Source organism: Podarcis raffonei, chromosome 12 (genome assembly GCF_027172205.1).
Source record: "Podarcis raffonei isolate rPodRaf1 chromosome 12, rPodRaf1.pri, whole genome shotgun sequence".
Classification (NCBI taxonomy): Eukaryota; Metazoa; Chordata; class Lepidosauria; order Squamata; family Lacertidae; genus Podarcis; species Podarcis raffonei.
In genome coordinates this window covers 36,981,638-37,003,972 of record NC_070613.1, presented here as the reverse complement: position 1 = coordinate 37,003,972, position 22,335 = coordinate 36,981,638, and the positions used below count along the sequence as shown (strand labels likewise).

The 22,335-nt window shown below is 43.2% G+C and overlaps 1 protein-coding gene across 1 annotated transcript in view; it reads left to right on the top strand.

The window, feature by feature from the left end:
• The window catches only part of HIBADH (3-hydroxyisobutyrate dehydrogenase), a 70,575-nt gene extending 49,095 nt beyond the window's left edge, over positions 1-21,480 (top strand). Inside the window, exons 6-8 of the mRNA XM_053409855.1 lie at positions 1,628-1,704; positions 16,925-17,081; positions 20,608-21,480. Of these exons, the coding sequence (XP_053265830.1) occupies positions 1,628-1,704; positions 16,925-17,081; positions 20,608-20,766 (393 nt within the window). The 3' untranslated portion in view covers positions 20,767-21,480. The remainder of the gene's footprint in view (positions 1-1,627; positions 1,705-16,924; positions 17,082-20,607) is intronic.
• The last annotated feature ends 855 nt before the right edge of the window (positions 21,481-22,335 follow it).

Sequence of the window (22,335 nt, the reverse complement as noted above, 5' to 3'; positions counted from 1 at the left end):
TTAATATTCTGTTGGGAGCTGTGACGTTAACATATATGAGAGAGTGCTGGAGGGCAAATAGTTAAATAGGTTGCACAGACAGGACCCAGGTGGGTGGAGTCAGTGGGTCTATAAAACTAGTTCTGAGAGGAGTTCATTGGGAGTTGTTGGTGGGCAGTTGGTTGGTTTTAGTGGGTTGGCTGGTTGGGAAAGGCAGTTGGAGAAGCAGTTGGGAATAGAGAGACAGTTAGGGCAGTGGGTCCTTGAGCGTGGGGAGGTAGAAGAGATAGAGGAAAATAAGACTAAGAAAGTAAAGAGCAACAATGTTTGGAATGCTGTAAAAGTTTTGTTTGTGTCTGAAATAAAATACACTCTTCTTTATTAATTGAAAAGCTGACTGAGACTGAAGTGATTTTACCAGGGAGGACCTGGTTGGTGGCAGCGGATTAGTGGTGTGCGGGTCAATAGTCCATGAGACGACCGGGGGCTCCGTACGAACGCCACAGGAGCCACCCAGGGTGGCTGTGGAAACTCAGCCAGATGGGTGGGCTATAAATAATAAGTTGCTGTTTTTGTTTTTGTTGTTGTTCTTATTTCAATGTGTCCTTGGTTACTAAGTTGTCATATTGCCTTTTGATCCTGTCACGTTTGTGATTATTTTTTGGGGGGGGAGGTGGTAGGGTTTTATAGTTTATTTGACCTTATTCTCTATATCAGGCTTCCTCAAACTGGGCCCTCCAGATGTTTTTGGCCTACAACTCCCATGATCCCTAGCTAGCAGGACCAGTGGTCAGGGATGGTGGGAATTGAAGTCTCAAAACATCTGGAGGGCTGAGTTTGAGGAAGCCTGCGCTATATCAACATTTAACTGGGAAATGGTATAGAAGACTTTAAGATAACCAATTAAGGATGGAGATGCCTCTTAGATCATTTTGTATATCACAGAATAAGCAAAGGTCTAAGTCCTGGGATGCATGCATTGGTTTACAGTGGAAGATAAACCAAGATAAATAACTTTACAACCTTTAGAAGTTGTCCGGAGGCAGCCCCTGTATAGGAACGTTTTAAATGTTTAATGTTTTATCACGTTTTTGTAAATGCTGGAAGCCGCCCAGAGTGGCTGGGGCAACCCAGTCAGATGGGTGGGGTACAAATATTCTTATTCTTGCTTATTATTCAGTTAACAAAGTGAGAAGTAAACATAAGAAGCCTACAAAGAACATATCGTGATAGGTGGCGCGTAAAACAGAATACGTACCTACCATCTTTTCAGTCCATTCTATGGCGGATTTCTGCTTACACAATCCAAACCTATAAGCACTTATTTGTTGCAGTTTGCTAACTCTACTTTTCTGGTTGGTTATTCGACAGTGGCATCAACAAATTGTCAGTAAGAACAAATATTTATACAGTTCTTTTAAAAGTGCAAATGCAGATGACTGTTAATGTCTAAGGCATACCAAATCAAATTACTGTGCAAGTGTTCCAAAAATTGTTTTGCAGCTTTTGATATCATTGCCCCTGAAAACGTGTTGCTGTCTGTTCTAGGGACTGGCTGTGGAGCAAATGCATTCATAATAGAATTTGAGTTCCTGTTGGAAAGTTATCTGGATAACAGAAATTCATGGGGTGTTGAATTTCTTTTCAGGCTGCAAAAATCTGCAACAACATGTTATTAGCCATTAGTATGATTGGAACTGCTGAGGCCATGAATCTTGGAATCAGGTATGTTTGAATTTTATGATATCCTTTTTATATCGGTTTGTGTTTATGTGTTTTTCTGACTGACTCTTCTATGGGGGAAGAATAATGTTTCAGAAATGTAGATTAACAGCTGTTTGCAGCATAAGTGTAGTATTTCATTATTGCAATGCTTCCCCCCCCCAAAAAAAACCCAACCCCGACAACCTTGTTGTTAATCTAGGCTAGGATTTCAGGAAGAAGGAACATTATTTATAAAGACCATAAAATGAAATTACATTTTGATATTGTTATATATAGGAGCTCTTTTTCTTATTTTCAGACGAAACATGAAACAGATAAAGAATAACGGGTGCAACCACTTGCAAAAGACAAAGGGTTTTTAAATTATTATTCACACGATTATGTGATCTAGAAGTTTGCAGTTGTGTGAACTCCCCCGTATGCAGCTCTGACATTTAACTGCCACATTTTGAAACATGCGTTGTGGCATCATGTCCTGTATCTACTAACTGCTGAGCATGCACTTACTAAGCTGGCAAGGTTTCTGGGAAGCCCCAGACGTGGGAATTCCTGTCTTTCTTTCTACTTGATCCTTGACTCTGAAAACCACAATAGATATTAAATAATAGTTGCATCCCTGTGATTGTAAACAAACCCAGCAAACCCAGATTCGTTGCCAACATAGCATTAGTGTTGCTTTTGTTGCTTTTTATTACAGTGGTACCTCAGGTTACAAACACCTCGGGTTACAAACACTTCGGGTTACAGACTCCACACAGCTGGAAGTAGTACCTCGGGTTAAGAACTTTACCTCAGGATGAAAACAGAAATCGTGCGGTGGCAGCAGGAGGCTTTACATTAGCTAAAGTGGTACCTCAGGTTAACAATGGTTGCAGGTTAAGAACAGACCTCCGGAACGAATTACGTTTGTACAGTGGTACCTCGGTTCCCGAACGTTTTGGAACTCGAACGCTGCAAACCCGGAAGTAAATGCTTCCATTTTCGAACATGCCTCAGAAGTCGAACATCTTCCGCTGCGTGTTTCTCACTTTTCTGATTTGAATTTGCAGACTGCCCTTTGCGCCTTGGTTTTCAAACATTTCGGAACTCGAACAGTTTTCCAGAAGGGATTACGTTCAAAAACCGAGGTACCACTGTATTTATAAAACTGCCTATAGTACACTGGCTGCTGTACATTAGTCAGAGGACTAATGGTCACTGTGATGTTGCATCCTCATGACAAGAGCAAAATAAACCTGGACCCATCCATTGGCCTGAGAAAGAGAAACTGTAGGGAAGTTTCTCTAAGGCTGCTGAGTTGGGAGAGGGAGGGTTGCTTTGTGTTACTACAGTCTGTCACAAGCCATTTTGAAGATCATTGGATTAACAGGTGGGTTATAAATTTTCTAAATATTCTTCCATATTCCAACACAGTAGCAAATAGCCACAATGCTTCCCTGTCTCAAATCTGCACCCACTTCTGTTTGATGTGAAAAATGGAAAACTTGCTGCTGCTGCTGTTGATTCCTTGTTTTTTTAATATTTTGACAAGTGTAGATCACAGTCCATTCTGGTGGCTCCTATCTATAGAGAAGTACGGATAAGAATCTCAGTCAGTAAGAATCTTGCCTTGAGATATAGGAGTCTGTTTCTCCTTGCAGAATATCTATCTCACCACAGCATGATTGATCATGTAAAAAGTCTGGAGACAGAGGTTGTTTACATTCTAGCCATTTTCTCTAGAATTAATGCCATTCATTCACTAGTTGGAGAGTCCGGATGAAGTCATTGCCATACCATTGCAATCTAGTCTTTTCCCTGCTGTCTTCCCCTATTTTTAAAAACCTGCTTTGACTGGACAGACTGTCCAGTATGGGCTGGTTAAGTACCATAGAAACATTTCTCTGATACTGGGCCTTTAATAATATCCTGATAATTGCTGGCCACAGCAATCATTCCCATAACTAATTGTTTTCTTCCTATAACCTGAACAATACCATGGTTTAGGATAGTAAAAGACAAAATTAAGAAAATTATCACAAAGGTCATGCTACAAATAAGAAACACGACTTTTCTAAATAACTAAATAACATGACATTTGTGGCCTCAGCTATCTGGAAATAACATATATTAAGATCTTGGCCATGGGCAAGATGCATTAAGGGATTTTTTATGGATATTATAGTGTCATCTTAAGTCTCATGTGGAAACAATGCATTTTGTTTTCCTTTTAAAAAATCTGCATCTAATTGATTGCAGAAGTGCCTCAGTTTTGTTAAAGGGCTGTACTGTGGGAGAAGATCAGTGTGTTGGTAGATCAGTGTGGAAGTTTTAGAAAAGTAGGGACATCTCTGGCACCATGAACTATGGGATGTGTAGACTTAGAGCAACATACACGAGCATTAATGTAAGCTGTGAGATGACGAAAAGCTTTGAGAACAAATAACTGACCCTCCACATTCCTATGCCTTAATACAAAGGTAGGCAATTGCCTGTTATCCTTGACTCCTATCATTCTTGGCCACCATGCTGGCAAGGGTTGGTGGGAGTTGTAGCTGGACAACATCTGGAGAACACTATGTTAGCTATTCCTGCACTCCAAGAATGAGCTTCCTCCCTCTTCTGTGAAGCATATTCTAAGTGGCTAGGCTAGAAAGCAACCGATGGGACATTCTGTTGACTTTTCTCATTGTCTTATTTTATCTTGGCTCATTTAAAATGTGACGTCCTGAAATATAGGCTACAAAACACTTTAATAAAAAACCTCACACACCATGAAAAGGAGGCTAGCAATTAAACTACAAGTAAGGTATTGCTAATTCAGCACTTGGGAAATATAATTGCTTGGTTTGCTTACTTTAGCTGAATCAAAAGTGTGGAGAACACTGCCACCACTGAAACAATGTCCAAGCTCTCCTGTTACATAGTCTTCCGCCTGAGCCCTGCATGGAGCTGTCCAGGGTGCCGCTGAAGCCTCACCTGGAACATGCCGGGTCCATTGCTCAAAACAGAACAATGGTTTTCCATCCTCCACCACCACACAATTTGTCAGTCAGCGTTCGGTGTGTACTGAGCATGCTCAGTTTTCTTTGGACTTTTTTTTTTTGTGGGAGAGAGGTTTCCAAGGGGAGAGTTGGGAGATGTTGGGTAAGTACAATGGGTGCCCAGTTCAAGCTACAACAAGATGTTTCATTTCTCCCTTGATTTCTATAGCAAGCTCTCACTTCCATTACAGTGGTACCTTGGGTTACAGAGGCTTCAGGTTACAGACTCCACTAACCCAGAAATAGTACCTCGGGTTAAGAACTTTGCTTCAGGATGAGAACAGAAATCCCTGTGACAGGGTGAGCTCCCGTTGCTCTGTCCCAGCTCCTGCCAACCTAGCAGTTCGAAATCACACCATTACAAGTAGATAAATAGGTACCACTGCAGCAGGAAGGTAAACTGTTTCCGTGCGCTCTGGTTTCCATCACGCTGTTCCATTGCGCCAGAAGCGGTTTAGTCATGCTGGCCACATGACACAAAAAGCTGTCTGTGGACAAATGCCAGCTCCCTTGGCCTGAAAGTGAGATGAGCACCACGCCCCGTAGTTGCCTTTGACTGGACTTAACTGTCTAGGCTTCCTTTACCTTTACCTTTTACCTTTTCCATGGGCATTAAGCATGTTAAGCACTCCTTGGCCTATTTGCAGTGGAGAGTTCTCTCACCTTTTCCCTAGGTTTCCCCCTTAGATTTGCAAACTCTGAACTGCATAGCTGTTGCTGTTTGGGATACAAAAATAAGGACACTGAAAAAATTGAATTGGAACAAGGATAAGGGATGGTTTAAAGCAATTTATACTTATGTTCAATGTCTATCCTGCAGTTTCGTTTTGTTCTTTTAAAAATTATTTTTATTATGTTTAACTCTTTTTCTAGCCGTGTATTCCAGAGCTTATCGTTTGCATACCGGTAAACATAACTCCCTCCTGTAGTGAGCCATTAGCTACTCTTTGGACCATCTAGCCAATCCTCTTAAACTCGATTTTGCAAGCCAGTTCAGTTCTCAGTTCTCAAACCTTCATTGGCATATATAGAAGATTCCAGTAAGGTTCAGTACAATCAAATCACTCAGCAAAATCTGCATCTAACACTTAAGTTAATGTTGTATAGCATTCACGCGTGTTGCATAAACCTGGCTACTACAGTCATACCTTGGTCGATGAACGCCTTAGCAGTCGAATGTTTTGGCTCCCAAACGCCGCAAACCTGGAAGTGAGTGTTCCAGTTTGCGAATGTTCTTTTGAAAGCCGAATGTCTGCCGTGAATGTCCGCCATGTCTTTGTTTTCAAACCGTTTCGGGAGTCAAATAGACTTCTGGAACAGATTAAATTTGAGAACAAAGGTACGACTGTATCTCCATTTTATCCCTGTCCTGAGTAAAGATGAGGAAGGCTATCTTACATTTCAACTGCTGCTACCAGTTCACTAAGGAAGGTGGGTAGGCATTGGAGTGGATAGTACAGCGGCAAGATCTCTGTTCTGCTTCTGCCACCCATCACTTAAGTACAAACCCTCGCATCCAGCTCTCACATGGAATGACGTTTATTAATTAAACTGAGAGAGATTATTGTTGTTAAGAGATTGATTCCCTGTCAACATATTTATGATTTTCTGCTCTACATGTCGTATGTAGTGCTCTGCTTCCTTATGAACAGTATACATTTAATTTAACTTTGCAGTCTTTGACTGTTTTGTTCCTAAATATTGCGAGGGTTTCAGTAATGTTGACCACATTGTTTTATATTTGTCGTTTCAGTTGCTCTCTAGGAGCTGTGTACCCCATAAATACTTGTGGGTCCTGATCCTAAATAATAAATTCCTGTTTTGATATTGGCGAAGATAATAAGAAACACATGAGTGTGTGCAAAGCTGTATATATATATAAGTAAATGTATATTAACACATGCACACACATGTACCCAAAAGGCAGGATAATGGATTCACATTTCCTCTTAATTACCATATCAAGATGCAGTTGTTTTATTGAATTGCCCTTGTCTCAGATGTTAGACTATCTTGACCTATTAAGTTGTCATGTTGTAATTGAGATAAAAGAGGAATTTGCTTTGCATCAGTGCTAATTGGTTTATCAATATCCTCTACCATTTACATTTTAAAATTGAGCATCTGTAAGATAGGGAAGCGTATCTTTAACAAGCCATAATAAAACCCATAAGGTGGTATAGTGCTGTTGTAATTGAGGATTGTAAAGCTGTATCATAGTCAGTTTTAAGTCATGGTTTGCTTAATGAAAAATCAATCACCTATGACTTCATTGTATTTAGTTCAAGTAGAAACTCACATTTTCTGTTATAAAAAATATTCAGTAGCCTGAAGTATCTGGCACCATAATGCTATGCAACCCTAATTGGTTTTTGCAGCCACTGTAGCATGCAAGTATCTCCGGGTTTTCATATTCCAGGTTAAGGTTTGTGGTGCAAATTTGGATTCTGTTTAGGTTCTGACTGCTTTGATTGATGCCAGGTTTAAGGAATTCTATGAGTCTTAGCCCACATCATTAGCAATGCAGCATTGTCTGCAGTCTAAATTATCTGCCTCTCCTGAGCATAAGTCTGCCCCTATTGCCAGATTGCATAAAGAGAAGGCATTTCTATCTTGAAGAAAATGAAATGGTGGAAAGAGACTTCTCGAGGCAACAGCATTCCCAGTCATGGTGAGTGTGACACTCTCGCCTATGTCTCTTTCTCCTGCCCCCAGAGCGGAGAACTAGACTAGTCCACAAGCTATGCTTCCAAGTCTATAACACAGGATAAATGGCCCTGCTTCTTACCTTTCCCTGCTATCTCCCCCCCCCCCTACCTACTATGTGTAGGCAAATCTAAGAGGATCTGAGCAGAGAAATATTGCTGGTATTTGTTACTTCCTACGTGTAGAGAAGGAGGTCATGCATATAATCAGCCTGGGGTGTGTGTGTGTTTGTGTGTGTGTGTGTGTATGTATATATATATAGATAGAGAGAGTGTGTGTTGTTGTTTAGTCGTCTTAGTTCTGTTCGACTCTCCGTGACCCCATGAACCAGAGCATGCCTTGGAGAAACTCACTTTCTTCTCAAAGCTTCTCCTTTTTTATGTCCATGGAGTTTTCTTGGCAAAATACTGGAGTGGTTTGTCAGTTCCTTCGCCAGGTGGGTCACATTTAGTCTAAACTCTTGGCTATGACCTGTCCGTCTTGGGTGGCCCTGCACAGCATAGCTCATAGCTTCTTGGATTCATTCAAGCCCCTTCGCCACAACAAGGCAGTGAGCCATGAAGGGGATATATATATATATGTATATGTTCACACACAATGAATTGATGCAACTGCTAATAGAACAGATCTGTGTGAGCAAAGTCTTACAGAAAGCATTGAGATTTGGTTTAAGTTTCATTTTATGAGGATATAAATGACTTTGACTTCTGGAAATGTGGGAAGAAGCTTTATTGTGAGTCAGACCATTGGTCCATCTAGGTCAGTTTTATCTGCTCAAGTGTGGCGAGCTGTTGTGGTCAACCCTCTGATGGGGAGGGGGCATGTCAGTGGCACTTAGGACCAAACCAAAAGCAGGTGGGGACAACTTATGTGCACCATGCATGCACGCACACACACACACGCACACACACACACACACACACAAAACTGTGAACTGGCAAAAGAGAAGATCAATCTGTTTATGCATGGGTTGCAGTTTTGAAAATAGCTCTTTCTTAGCATGCAGCACAGGAGCACTACAATCAGCCCAAGGAGACTCTTCCTTCTAGGGCAAGTCATAACATAGAAGCCGGAAGAAGCATGGGGGCTGAGGAGAGGCTGTTGGGCTGCTACAAAAGGCCATCACGTGGGTCAAATCCGGTCCACCGGCTGCCAATTCCCTGCCTCTCATTTGCACTGACTAGCACTGACCTTTAAAGCCCTAAATGGCCTCGGTCCAGTATACCTGAAGGAGCGTCTCCACCACCACCGTTCTGCCCGGACACTGAGGTCCAGCTCCGAGGGCCTTCTGGCGGTTCCCTCGCTGCGAGAAGCCAAGCTGCAGGGAACCAGGCAGAGGGCCTTCTCGGTAGTGGCACCCGCCCTGTGGAACGCCCTCCCACCAGATGTCAAAGAGAAAAACAACTACCTGACATTTAGAAGACATCTGAAGGCAGCCCTGTTTAGGGAAGCTTTTAATGTTTAATAGGTTGTTGTAGTTTAATATTCTGTTGGAAGCCGCCCAGCGTGGCTGGGGAAACCCAGCCAGATGGGCGGGGTATACATAATAAATTATTATTATAGGAGGGGCTTTCCAGGATTACAGACAGGAATGTTTCCGAGGCTTATTTGAAGATGGCAGGATTGAACTGGATTGGTTTTTTTCTTCTTCATGTAGGGCATATTTTCTACCACTGAACATGGCTCTTTCCATTTTACAAGACTGCACACGAGTTTTCTTCCTCCAGAAAACGTTTGACCCAAATCTGCTTAGTATTCAAACAGTGTCTTTCATTCAGTTTTCTTTTCTGTTCTAAAACATTTTACAAATGTGGGTGCAGCTGGATCTCACGGTTGGCCAATCTGCATGTGAAAACCATTTCCTAGCCAACAGTGGTCAAGAATAAGCACTGATGTATAATCATTGATGTTTACAAGGCAAAATTGGTTTTTCAAAATGAACTAAATATAAAATATAAAAAGGTTAAAAATTAGGGACAAGAACTTGTTGAACCAACAATTTGAATTGAAATACAAGAGGGGGAGGTGTGGGGAAGTCAGGGAAATATGTTATTGAAAATAAGGATTGTGAATTCTATGTGTTTTTAAATTTTTTTGTTTCTTCTTTTTTGATTTTTTAATGTATTACAATGGAAAATTTTAATAAATATCTTTTTTTTAAAAAAAAAAAGTTATTCTTATCATAAACACTCCCTGGATTTTGGGCATTGTCCTTTGGAACTATTAGTGGGTCTAATTAGCAACTAGTCCAAGATGGTGCATGTTTCCTTCTAACCTTGGCTGCTAAACCATGGAGTCATTTCATCATGTGCTGTGCCCATTTGCATGTATGTTCAGAAACGGTGGTCCACTGTCTTGTAGCAAAGCTACACAATGAAGTGTAACAGTTGGTTGGGAACACTTGGCAATCCATCTTGCTCTTTAGAAGTTCTCATGCCTGTTAATGAAAGTTGATATTGCTGGGTGGAGGGGTTATTTAAAAAAATCCTGTAAAGTGTTATGAACTTTGAATGCTGGTTCCTTGCCTAAGGAACAATAAATGCAAAAATTAGGCTAGTTGCGAAGGATACTGGAATACAGCTCTGCACACCCATTGAAGGATCACTAATGTGTGCATGAGATCAGAAAGTGCACAGAAGTGATGCTAGATTGTGAAGGATTGGCTCCCACCCACAGTATCAGGTAATAGCACATCCATTCTCCTATTACAAAATGCATGAGTGTGTGCCTGTGTATATGAAACAGTGACTTGGGCTGGAGAACTCAAGCATCTGTCCTGCATTAATTTTTCTTCTCCTTTTACGACTCCATTACACTCTTCGCCGTTTCTACTACTGATGGGTCAGGATAGTATGTTATACTGAAACATTATTTTCTCATTTACTATAAACCTGACTGTACATTGAAAGTGTTTTCAGATTCTCAGTTGTTTTTTTAAAAAGGAAACTGTACTGGATGACAGGGAACTCAGCCATTCTCAAAACAGCATGGGAAAAATATGCACACTGAATCTTCAGCTCTGATTGACTTTTCTTCTAACTTTTGGAAATTGCCATAGTCTTAAATTTGCAGCAGTGTCCCCCTACTAGCAAAATCAAAGCAGCATAGTTCTGTGCATGTGAATAGCTGCGAGTAAGCACTTACCAACATTCTTCAAGTAGCTTAGAACTACTAAAAATGAATGTTGTCTGCTATCAATTTCTTTGGGGCTGACAAGTGTGTTTTTCGAAGTGACAGAATTGTTCTCTAATAAAATACACACCGTGTTTGCAATTTATAGAGCTTTTGCTAGGTTGGAAAAGAAAATTGTTTCAGCAAGTAGAAATCCCTCTGTAGTAAATTTCCCCCTGAAGAATACATTATCATGATAGGAACGCATTGTTATTCTGCTTATGTCACTAGAACGCTTAATTAAAGCACAAGGCTAGTTTTGTAGGATTCTTCATTCTGAACACCGGAGAAGCAGATTATTCAAGCCGAAGATGGACTTGTGAACTGTTTGCACACGTATGTGTGCAGATCTTACTTTCCGCGGCTTCTGCTTTTAAGAGCAAAGAAGAGAGGATGAAAAGGGGTATGCACTTTGGACAACATAAAGTACATAGGAATAATATATGGTGGGAAGGACTCAACAAGCACAGAGGGTACAAGTAGGAAGTGCCTCCACGTGCCCTTGAGGGTGGGGTGTATGGAGTGAAGCTGCTGCTGCCCATTGGACGAGGGGAGGTTATTCACTGCTCCTAGCTGGGATGAGATAACAAAAACTAACCTAGGAATGTGGCTGCTATTTAAACTTGCTTCAGACTGTAGACCCAGTGGCATAGCAGCAGTTGCCGGTGCCCAGGGTGCACGTGCACCAAAGCAACCCCACTCCCTCCAGAGCAAAACTCGGCCATGCTGAGCTGCCTGCAGGGGGGAGTCTGGCCGGCCAACAAGGCCCTTGGCAGTGGTGAGGAGCGCTGGGCTGGGCTGGGGTTGCTTGCATGGAGCGCCTGATTTGTGCCCCCTCAAAAATTGTGCACCTGGCCACACCATGCCCCCAGCACCTCCCACACTATTGTTAGTATTTCATTCCTCCAATGCTGCAGATGAGATTGTTGTAAATCACATACCTGTCTGAGAAGAGCGTGAGAAGCTGAAGACAGTCTTATTTCTTCTGCTGTAATATACTTTCACTTTAATAATAATAATAATTTATTATTTATACCCCGCCCATCTGGCTGGGCTTCCCCAGCCACTCTGGGCGGCTTCCAAAAAATATTAAAATACTGTAATACATCAAACATTAAAAGCTTCCCTAAACAGGGCTGCCTTCAGATGTCTTCTAAAAGTCTGGTAGTTGTTGTTCTCTTTGACATCTGGTGGGAGGGCGTTCCACAGGGAGGGCACCACTACCGAGAAGGCCCTCTGCCTGGTTCTCTGTAACTTGGCTTTTCGCAATGAGGGAACCGCCAGAAGGCCCTCGGTGCTGGACCTCAGTGTCCGGGTAGAATGATGGGGATGGAGATGCTCCTTCAGGTATACTGGACTGAGGCCGTTTAGGGCTTTAAAGGTCAGCACCAACACTTTGAATTGTGCTCGGAAACGTACTGGGAGCCAGTGTAGGTCTTTCAAGACCGGTGTTATATGGTCTCAGCGGCCGCTCCCAGTCACCAGTCTAGCTGCTGCGTTCTGGATTAGTTGTAGTTTCCGGGTCACCTTCAAAGGTAGCCCCACGTTTTACTTGTCCTGTTTGTTCTCTCGGAGCTGGAGAGGACAGACGCCATTATGTTTTTTTCTGTACATAGTGTGTAAATAAATAGTAGATTAGCTCTACGATGTCTCAAGCTACTTGCTGTGTTAAGCTAGAAGATTAGTGTGCATAATACCAACTGGTTTATGTCGCTGAGCGCACTGGAGATGAGGGAAGAATGCCTTCTCTGGAGCTGCGCATACTTGAGGACACTCGGAGTGCCAGGGGCTTGCAGGCTCACCCCCAGGGCGTTTTCCAACAGCTATGCCCCTGAATAGACCAAGCGTGAACCAGAAGTCGGTTACCATTGAGGTTGCAATTGCATAATAAAATGTACAAGATTTAGCTAGTCAGATAACTAAAGTTTCAAACTTACCTTTAACAAACAAAACTAGACGTGTTGTGCACTTCAGTAGACCTGAACCCCCTGCTAGCTTTTGAAGACTTTTAAGTATTTCCGTGTGGATTATCTGCTGCAATTATGGACGGGATGCTGCACAAACAATGTGGTACTTCTCTCCCTCTCTCTCCTCACCCCCTGCCCAAAATGTGGAACACCTTTGCAATTGTAAATGCATGCGTGCGTTGCACATCCTCTCGCCATGTCCGGTGGCAAGTTATTATGGGGACTGACAGACTGTCATCGTTTTGATAGCTTGAGCAGTATATCTCTTGAACAGCAATAGAGCTCTTATGCAGAAAGTATCATATGTTCCAAGCCAATTTACAGGGAAACAGCAATAACATTTTATCATGGTTGAGAGCCCAGTAGCTGCTTCCTATTAAACTTGCCCTTTCAGATACCTGTCTTGGATTAATTTGTTGATTTCAAATGGAAACTCAGTCTTCTCCACTGAAGCATGACTTTCTAGGATAGACTCTTACTGAATGACAATTACTGTATATTCTACCCGCTTTCAGACCATTACAAGCTTTGGGCGCAGTGGAAGACAGAGGACTTCTTCAGTAACTGATTTTAATACGTGTCTAATTTTAGCTGTCAGTTATCTACGCACCAGTAGATGAATCCTCGGAAAGATGAAATGCAAAACACCTCTAACTTGCTCCTTTTAATGATATACTTGCTGCAAGGGATAAAAAGGGAAGGATCAGGGAAAGGAGTCGCTTGAAGAACACCACATGGTGTGTGAGAACACATCATTTTGAATATTGGGCTTTCTAGATTTTTTAAAGTTTTCTTTTAAAATTGAGTGGTGTGAGTGCATTGGAGTTTTTTTAGAACAGGGGTAGCCAGCATGGTACCTCCATATGTTGTGGACTAGAACTTCCATCATCCTTGCCATTGGCCATGCCAGCTGAGGGAGTTGTTGAGGGCACCAGGACTTGTCCAGGATTGCCTTCCTCCAAATGATGCTGATGGATACATTCCATCAGTGGATGTCATGGACTGGCTGGATGCAGACGGGTGGTGGGAGACACCAGCTGGGGCTCAGAGTGGTGGGATGATGATGAGCGATCAGAGGTATGAAGAGGGTGGAGCAAAGACAGACAAGGCGAAGTCTCTAGTTGCCTGGGATGAACCTGGAGAGGAAGAGACTTAGAGAATGGTGGGAAGGCAGGGACCCTCACTCTTCGCAACTGCGTCATTGGGCAAAAACTACTGGGAAGCGTTGCTCTGCTCACTAGGACTGAGCTGTTTTGTTTCTTTGAATAAGGAGTTAACTTCATTGACACCTTGTCAGTTATTGATGACCTACTCCTGCCTTGACAGTGGAGCTGCACCAGTTTGATTCCACATGGAAAACCACTTTTCTCTTTCCCCATTCCCCCCACCCCCCAAGTTTGCACTTCAGAATACACCTCCTTGGGTGGTTGGTAAATTTCAAATATGCAATATGCCCATTTTTTATATAACAGAGGGAAGTTCTGTTCTGGAAGTGGTATAATGTCAAAGTATCTAAATCCTGAATTTGGTAACAAGAGTTTTGAGTGAATCAAACCCTCGTGGTACTTAATAATTTTCAATGGATCCTTAACTAACATTCCAGTATATGGTCCACTGACTTGTCTACAACCTTGGCGGTATGGGTTACCTTAGTGAGTTGCTGGGAGTGTACCTATGTGGGGAGTGCGTTGAAAATTAAACATATGCACGAAATGTTGTCAAGTGAGTCTCCTGTATTAAAATGGGAAAGATGGACGAGGTACCCTTCACATGATTGAGGATCAGTCTTTAGACTGGAGGTTAGTTTAGCAGTGCCGGGATGGTTTAAGAGTAGCACAACCATTGTGGTCTCACCGGGTGCTGCCCTGCCAAATACATCAAAATAATGCTGTAGAACAAAGCACAAGAGGCGGGTGGGGAGGAATTTTAGTGTTGCACAGGTCACCGCTGAAATTTGAGAGCCCAGAGTCCACCACTGCAGGGGCTGAACGTCAGGACATCTTGTCCGTGCTGACAGAGGTTTGCTGGCTAACGGTCTGTTTCCAAGCTCGATTCAGAGGGCTGTCACTTACCTTTTAAAGCTGTACATGGCTTCAAGATAGGAGAAGGAATTTCTGCTCCCTGTGCACTGAAGTCATCTTCAGAAACCCTTCTCTGATTACCCCCAGTATATGATGTGAGGTAAGGTGGGTGGTGGGATGCGGGTGGCACTGTGGGTTAAACCACAGAGCCTAGGGCTTGCCGATCAGAAGGTCAGTGGCTCAAATCCCTGAGACGGGGTAAGCTCCCATTGCTCGGTCCCTGCTCCTGCCAACCTAGCAATTCGAAAGCACATCAAAGTGCAAGTAGATAAATAGGTACCACTCCGGCGGGAAGGTAAACGGCGTTTCCGTGTGCTGCTCTGGTTCTCCAGAAGCGGCTTAGTCATGCTGGCCACATGATCCGGAAGCTGTACGCCAGCTCCCTCGGCCTATAGAGTGAGATGAGCGCGCAACCCCAGAGTCAGTCACCACTGGACCTAATGGTCAGGGGTCTCTTTACCTTTACTAAGGTGGGTGGCAACTGTGAAGAGGGTCTGTTGTGAAACCTCATCTATGAAATTCTCTCCCCAGGAGGTCTCGCCTGGTGCCTTTTCAGCACCAAGGGATAGCCTTTTCTTCCTCCCAGACTTCGTACTATCTGAAGGAGCTTTTATTATTATTATTATTTTTTACTGCTGCTTTTATTCCACTGCTTTTGTCAATTTTAGGTGGCTGGGGTTGTCTTTTTTTGGGGGGGGGGTTATTTCTGTAAGGAAGAATGATGTAAAATCCTAATGCAGTCAAACCTTGGTTGTCGAACGTAATCCGTTCCGGAAGACAGTTCGACTTCTGAAATGTTCAACCACCGAGGCACGGCTTCCAATTGGGTGCAAGAGCTTCTAGCACTCAAGCGGAAGCTGCGTCAGAAGTTCGGGTTCCGAAAAACATTCGAAAACAGGAGCATTTACTTTTGGGTTTTCGGTGTTAGGGAGCCGAAACATTTGAAAACGGAGCTGTTCAAGAATGACTGTTCAAGGATGACTGTTAATCAGGAGCACTATGATAAATTATTTAAAATATATAAATATTGAATTTCTAGAAGGATTTTGGAAAATTGCATCAGAGCCTGTAGATTTATAATGCAAAGAAATACATAATGTGTTGTCTGGATAACTGGGGATTGAATTGTTTTAGTACTTGAGCTTTCGTGTTTCTTAAATGGCATACTACAGACAAGAATAGCTGATTGCTTTCACTGTTTGTTGTACCACGGAAAACAATTCTGGTTTTTTTGCCTAGTATAGTTTTCAAACAAGAGTTCTTGAGAAATGCTGTTAACAAAAGCAGTAACTCCTGAGAGGTTTCAGGGGGTTAATGTTATAAAAAGTTCTGTTCCTCTTTCTCTTATTAACTTAACTTCTAGTTTTAAAACTACAAAGTGTGGATGTTTTGCTTTCCTAGAACCATTACTTTTCTTTCTCTTGTTAACCAAATCTCTGTAAGTCTCTCCTTTTTACATACCTAGCATTTATGTGAAACTAACTTTTAACAGCTTTTGTTTCTGATTATACCTGCTAGTATAACTGCTATAAAATCACACTTTGCAGCTTGACGGCAACAACCACAGGAACATGCCAGATTTTATTTTTTAAAAAACCAACCAGCGTGCAGTATTAAAATATTTTCCACTATGTTTTAAAGACTACCCTCCACTGCATAGTGGTTTGTTCTTTCAACTCAGTGATGGCGATAGAACAAATGATGTTTCTGCTTGGACAAGCTTTATTTTATCAGGATCAGTAACCTTCTCAGCAATTGACCCAGAACTATAATGCATGTCTCTGAATAGATAGAGAGCATATGTCACAGTGTTGTGTAGACTTGCCTCTTGAGCAAGAGAGTGTAATAAAGATTTAATAAAAAGAAAGATAATAATAAGGAGAAGATCTTAGTCTTATTACTGATACTGCAGTGTGTATAACAACCATGCTTCTAACTTGGCAGTTGATGGTTCACCTCATTTCCAAGAATATCACTTGAATTTTAAGGATATAATATTATCTTCTAGGGAGCCTCTGGCTCTGAAGCACCTGGTTTTTTTATTATTATTCCTACTTTCACCTCACAATCTGCATGCAAAAAGTGTATGGACGATTGATGACCTTTAATTTAAGGAAGGGTCTCCCCTCTCTTCATATCAGTGCTCCAGATCATTTTTCAAGTCTTGGAATAAAGGTAGAGAAATGACAACACGGGCCTCGCATATAAAAATAAGTCACCCATAACATGTGCATTTTGACACGAACACTTCTCTTCTTTTGACCTTTGACAGGTTAGGGCTTGACCCAAAGCTGCTGGCCAAAATCCTAAATATGAGCTCAGGCCGTTGTTGGTCAAGCGATACTTACAACCCAGTGCCAGGAGTAATGGATGGCGTCCCTTCTGCTAACAATTATCAAGGTGGCTTTGGAACGACCCTCATGGCCAAGGTACGTATATCGGGGGGGAAAACCATAAATGTGCTCATATAGAAAAGTGACTTATCCTTCTTGCTGAACAGAATAAATGTTTTCTTTCAGTACCTTCTCCTGCTCATGACTTTTAGCAGCACATCGTATTATTGTGTACAGATTTTCCTGCATTTCACAGAAAAATACAAAATCAGTTCAAAGCCGCGTCCATCTAAATCATGGGTAGGCAAACTAAGGCCTGGGGGCCGGATCCAGCGTGTTTTTACATGAGTAGAATGTGTCCTTTTATTTAAAATGCATCTCTGGGTTATTTGTGGGGCATATATTTTTTTCAAAATATATTCCGAGCCCCCCCCCAAAGGTCTGACAGACAGTGAACCGGTGCTCCCTGCAGAAAAAGTTTGCTGACCCCTGATCTTAGGATTTATCCTAAGGGCTTGGGAAAGCTAACGTCACATGGAAAAACACATTAAACCAACCAATTAAGATGTAATGCATATAAAACATAGGCTGGTTCTTGGATGGATGAAGGAAAATCAGCTGAGCTGGACTCCTGGAGGCACTGTGGGTGAGTGGTTCCCATGTCCAAGAAACGGATCCATCGCCCACCTTGCCTGGGGTTACAGTCCACCTGAAGAGACGCAGTCTCAGGGAGCTTCTGGATCCAGCTTTGTCACCAGAGGCCTAGCTGGCCTCAGTGGCTAGAAGTGCCTTCTACCAGCCATGACTGGTACCCGTACCTGCACCAGCTGATGCAAAGAGAAGACGATCCTGCTTGCTCCAGACAGTAGTGTAGCATGGGGAGGCCACAGGGGTGGTTGCCCCAGGTGCAAAATTGTTAGGGAGCACAAAATTTCTTTCTTTATATTCTATTGATTTTCCAGGATTTTTAACAAATTACCGTATTTTTCGCTCGATAACACGCACCTGACCATAACACGCACATAGTTTTTAGAGGAGGAAAACAAGAAAAAAAAATCTGAATGAAACAGTGAATGTATCATTTTTGTGCTTCATGCTGTGGCCACAGACATGTGATTTGACGGTGAGTTTGGGGTAGCCCAATGCAAAAATCCTGAGAATCCATGTCGATCTGTGCTTTGTAACCACGTTTTTGTACCATTGCAGCCCCAGGCAACAGTGGGTGCGTGAGTTTTTTTGGTGCAGGCTGTAGCCATGGACATGCTATGTGATCTGATGGTGAATCTGGGGTGACCCAATGCAAAGATCCTGAGGATTCATGTGGATCCATGCTTTGTAACCACGTTTTTGCACCATTGCAGCCCTGTTTTTGCATCAGATCATTGCTATGTGATCTGATGGTGAATTTGGGGTGACCCAATGCAAAGATCCTGAGGATCCATGTGGATCCGTGCTTTGTAACCATGTTTTAAGTGGGGAGGGAAGGAAAAACATAGAAGGGACAAGGAGCACGAGAGGGGTGTGCGGAGAAGCAGCCGGCTAAGAATGCAAGAGAGGGGTTTAAAGGGGGGGGAAGGAAGGCAAAAGTCCCCCCCACCCAAGCCAGCTCTCTCTCTCTCTCTCCTGCATGTTTCCCGCTGCCTGCGAGTCCCTAGACGCAGCAGCAGCAGCAGCACCGGAGCACGGAGAGGAATTAGAGGGAAGGACGCTCTGCTTTCCCCTCTGCTTGCCTGGAGGGGAGGGGATTTGCCTGCTCTTTGTTCCGTTTGAGCAAACACAGTAACAAAACAGAAGAGGGTGGGCAGTAAGACCCTGAGGCAGAATGCAGGAAAGCAGCAGCCTCCTCTCCTCCGTGACGGCGCGATATGATTTTTGCCTGATTTTTGCCCTGTACTTGGGACAGTCAGCTCCAGGGACCACACATTCGCTCAATAACACGCACAGACATTTCCCCTTACTTTTTAGGAGAAAAAATCTGCGTGTTATAGAGGGGAAAATACGGTATACCAGATTAGTACAAATTAATTTAAATTAAAAAGCTGACTACTCCCCCCCCCAGTTGTTTGTTCTTTTTTTCCTCCCTCCGTTGCTGTCCCAAGTACAATATCTTTTCCAGCTTTCATTTGGGGTCTGTGTGCAAAATTTCAACACCTGACATTGCCTCAATACGGTTTCATGCTTCTGTCACTAAACAGCTTCTCCATGCGAACCAGGAAGTGACCTCTCCAGACGACGGAACTGCTCTTCCTTTTCTTATATCTGTGGTTGCGATAATCTGCGTGACACGGATGCCACTACTAGGCAGTTGAATGCGAATGTGTATTCTGTCCATTTCTCTCCCACTCACCCGTGCCTACGTGCTGGCAACCCATGCTATGTCACTGGCTCCAGGTGTGTGAGAGAGCCTTCTGTGGGAAGTTTTCATGTGCACCCAAACCCAGCGCTAAGCAGGATTCCCCCCTACCACACTCCTTCCTGGAAGAATGTTTGGTTTCTGAACACAGTTGATTGTTCTGACAAGCCAGATTCTGTGTACAGTGGTACCTCAGGTTAAGTACTTAATTGGTTCTGGAAGTCTGTTCTTAACCTGAAGCCTTCTTAACCTGAAGCGGACTTTCCCATTGAAAGTAATGGAAAGTGGGTTGATCCGTTCCAGACGATGAAAAACACGCCCTAAAACAGCAATTTAACACGAATTTTACTGTTTCACGAGACCATTGATCCATAAAATGAAAGCAATAATCAATGTACTATACTATAAAATAAATAAGACAGTATTTTAGATGGAAAAAATTAACATTTCTTTTCTTATGTGCACTCACTGTTTGGAGGGGGCTCAGGGTCCTCTTCCACAATCACAATCAGCTTGGCTCCTGGCATTCGTGGAGGCCTCAGAGCTCCTGCGGCTGGAGCCCAGTTGCAAAGCCTCTGCAGGCCCCATGGACATCGGGGCTTGGCTCCCGGTATTCACGGAGCCCTGCAGGCACCGTGGACGTCAGGGAATGGCTCCTGGCATTCGCGGAGCCACTCTAGGTACCGCGGACGTCGGGGCTTGGTTTCCAGCATTCACGGAGCCGCTCTAGGCACCGCGGACATCGGGGCTTGGCTCCCAGCATTCACAGAGCCCTGCAGGCACCATGGACGTCGGGGCTTGGTTCCCGGCATTCACGGAGCCCTGCAGGCACCGTGGACGTCGGGGCTTGGTTCGCGGCATTCGCAGAGCCACTCTAGGCACCGCGGACATCGGGGCTTGGCTCCCGGCATTCATGGAGCCCAGCAGGCACCGTGGACGTCGGGGCTTGGTTCCCGGCATTCGCAGAGCTGCTCTAGGCACCGCGGATGTCGGGGCTTGGTTCCCGGCATTTGCGGAGGCCTCAGAGAGCTCCGTAGGCCCCACCTTTGTCCAGGTTTGCCTCCTGGCAGCGGGGAGGCCTCCGAGAGCTTGGACAACTTACTTCTGGGTTACAATCATTCGTAACCTGAGAAAACGTAAGTTGAAGCGTTCGTAACCCGAGGTACCACTGTATAAGCTGTATAATAAAAACAACAATCGGATTTTAATTCTTGTTTTACTTTCTTTCTTTTTTTGCTCTGCTTCCCCCAATTCTGTTTTGTTTTTCAGGATCTTGGCTTGGCCCAGGTTTCCGCTACCAACACCAAGACGCCAGTCCTTCTGGGCTCTCTAGCCCATCAGGTCTACAGGGTCATGTGTGCCAAGGGCTATTCCCAGAAAGACTTCTCATCTGTGTTCCAGTTCCTACGTGAAGAGGAGACCTTGTGAAATCTCTTTTGACAACGGACACTGTTAACAACCAAACTGTCTTTGGAGCCTTCTTGCCGGTTACTCATCAAATACATGGGTTTAATCGAAGGTCATGAATCATGATCTCACCCCCCTCTAATTTGCTGGGCTACAGCAGATGCCAGGATTTATTTTGAAATATTACAAAGAGAAAGGGTTTTGGTGTGTGCTTTAGCTTTACGGTACATAACTGACTTAATTAAAGACCTGTAATCAGGTTTAAATAAAATTCAGTATCCTTGTATACAAAATGACTTTAGCGTGGTTCTAAACTGTGCAAATGTAACTGTGATTTAAGGGATTGATTCTGAGCTTCCTATCTAAGTAACAAACCATTTCATCTTTAAAAAAAAATTATTCCCATGAAGAATTTTCCTGATATTTTTTACATCTCGCTTTGGCCTAATTATAAATGCTGGTGGAAAGTTATATTAGAAGAGGTTTGCGACTTTATTGAAAGGCTGCTGCTTATACGGTTTTAAATGGTAGACATAGTTAAAATAACACTGTGTGATTAATCTTTGCTAATCTGATTTTATATATATATATTTTTACCCTTTTCACATATTTTCGAAAGGTTCATGTCTACTAACCTCACTGTTACACATTTGCTTTAGGTATATCCTGCATTATTATAAATCTAAATAAATAAACCCCATGCCTTCGAAGGCAAATAAAAACCAAGAAAGTGAATGATCACTAAATGTGGTTTTTGTGTGTGTGATTACATTTGTTTTCCTGCCCTAATTACAGGACTCTGGGTGTACAAATATATGTATTTGTATAAAATCTGTGTAAAGCTCTATAGACGACTATATTCTTTAAAGTTTTCCTCGTTTTTCACTGCAGTCCATATGTATTAACATTGAGGACTACAGTCCAGAGCAATAAGACCTGTTAGTCTTTCTACATAATAAACATAGCATGTGAGTATACTTTTTGTTTTGCACACGAAGGAACCCTCTGAACCTATTCATGAAGAGAAGTAAATTGTTAATCAGAGCTGGCAATTACCACAGCTTTTGGCCAGGGATGGGTAGGAGAAAAACTATCCATGCATAAGACCTAACAATCATTGTGTAATTTTGCTGTGCTCTTTAAGTACACCCATCTCTGCTTAATGGTGGGGACCAAGTAGAGATTTACCATTGGTTTCAGTAAGCTATGGGCCATTGTGTGCGTAGGAATCCCTAATACATGTTTATCCTGGATGATGCAGCACCATTGAACAGGACAACTGTATGTAAGTGTAAGGGACGCGAGTGGCGCTGTGGGTTAAACCACAGAGACTAGGACTTGCCAATCAGAAGGTCAGCGGTTCAAATCCCCACGACGGGGTGAGCTCCCATTGCTTGGTCCCTGCTCCTGCCAACCTAGCAGTTTGAAAGCATGGCAAAGTGCAAGTAGATAAATAGGTACTGCTCCGGCGGGAAGGTAAACGGCGTTTCCGTGTGCTGCTCTGGTTCGCCAGAAGTGGCTTAGTCATGCTGGCCACATGACCCGGAAGCTGTATGCCCGCTAACTCGGCCAATAAAGCGAGATGAGCGC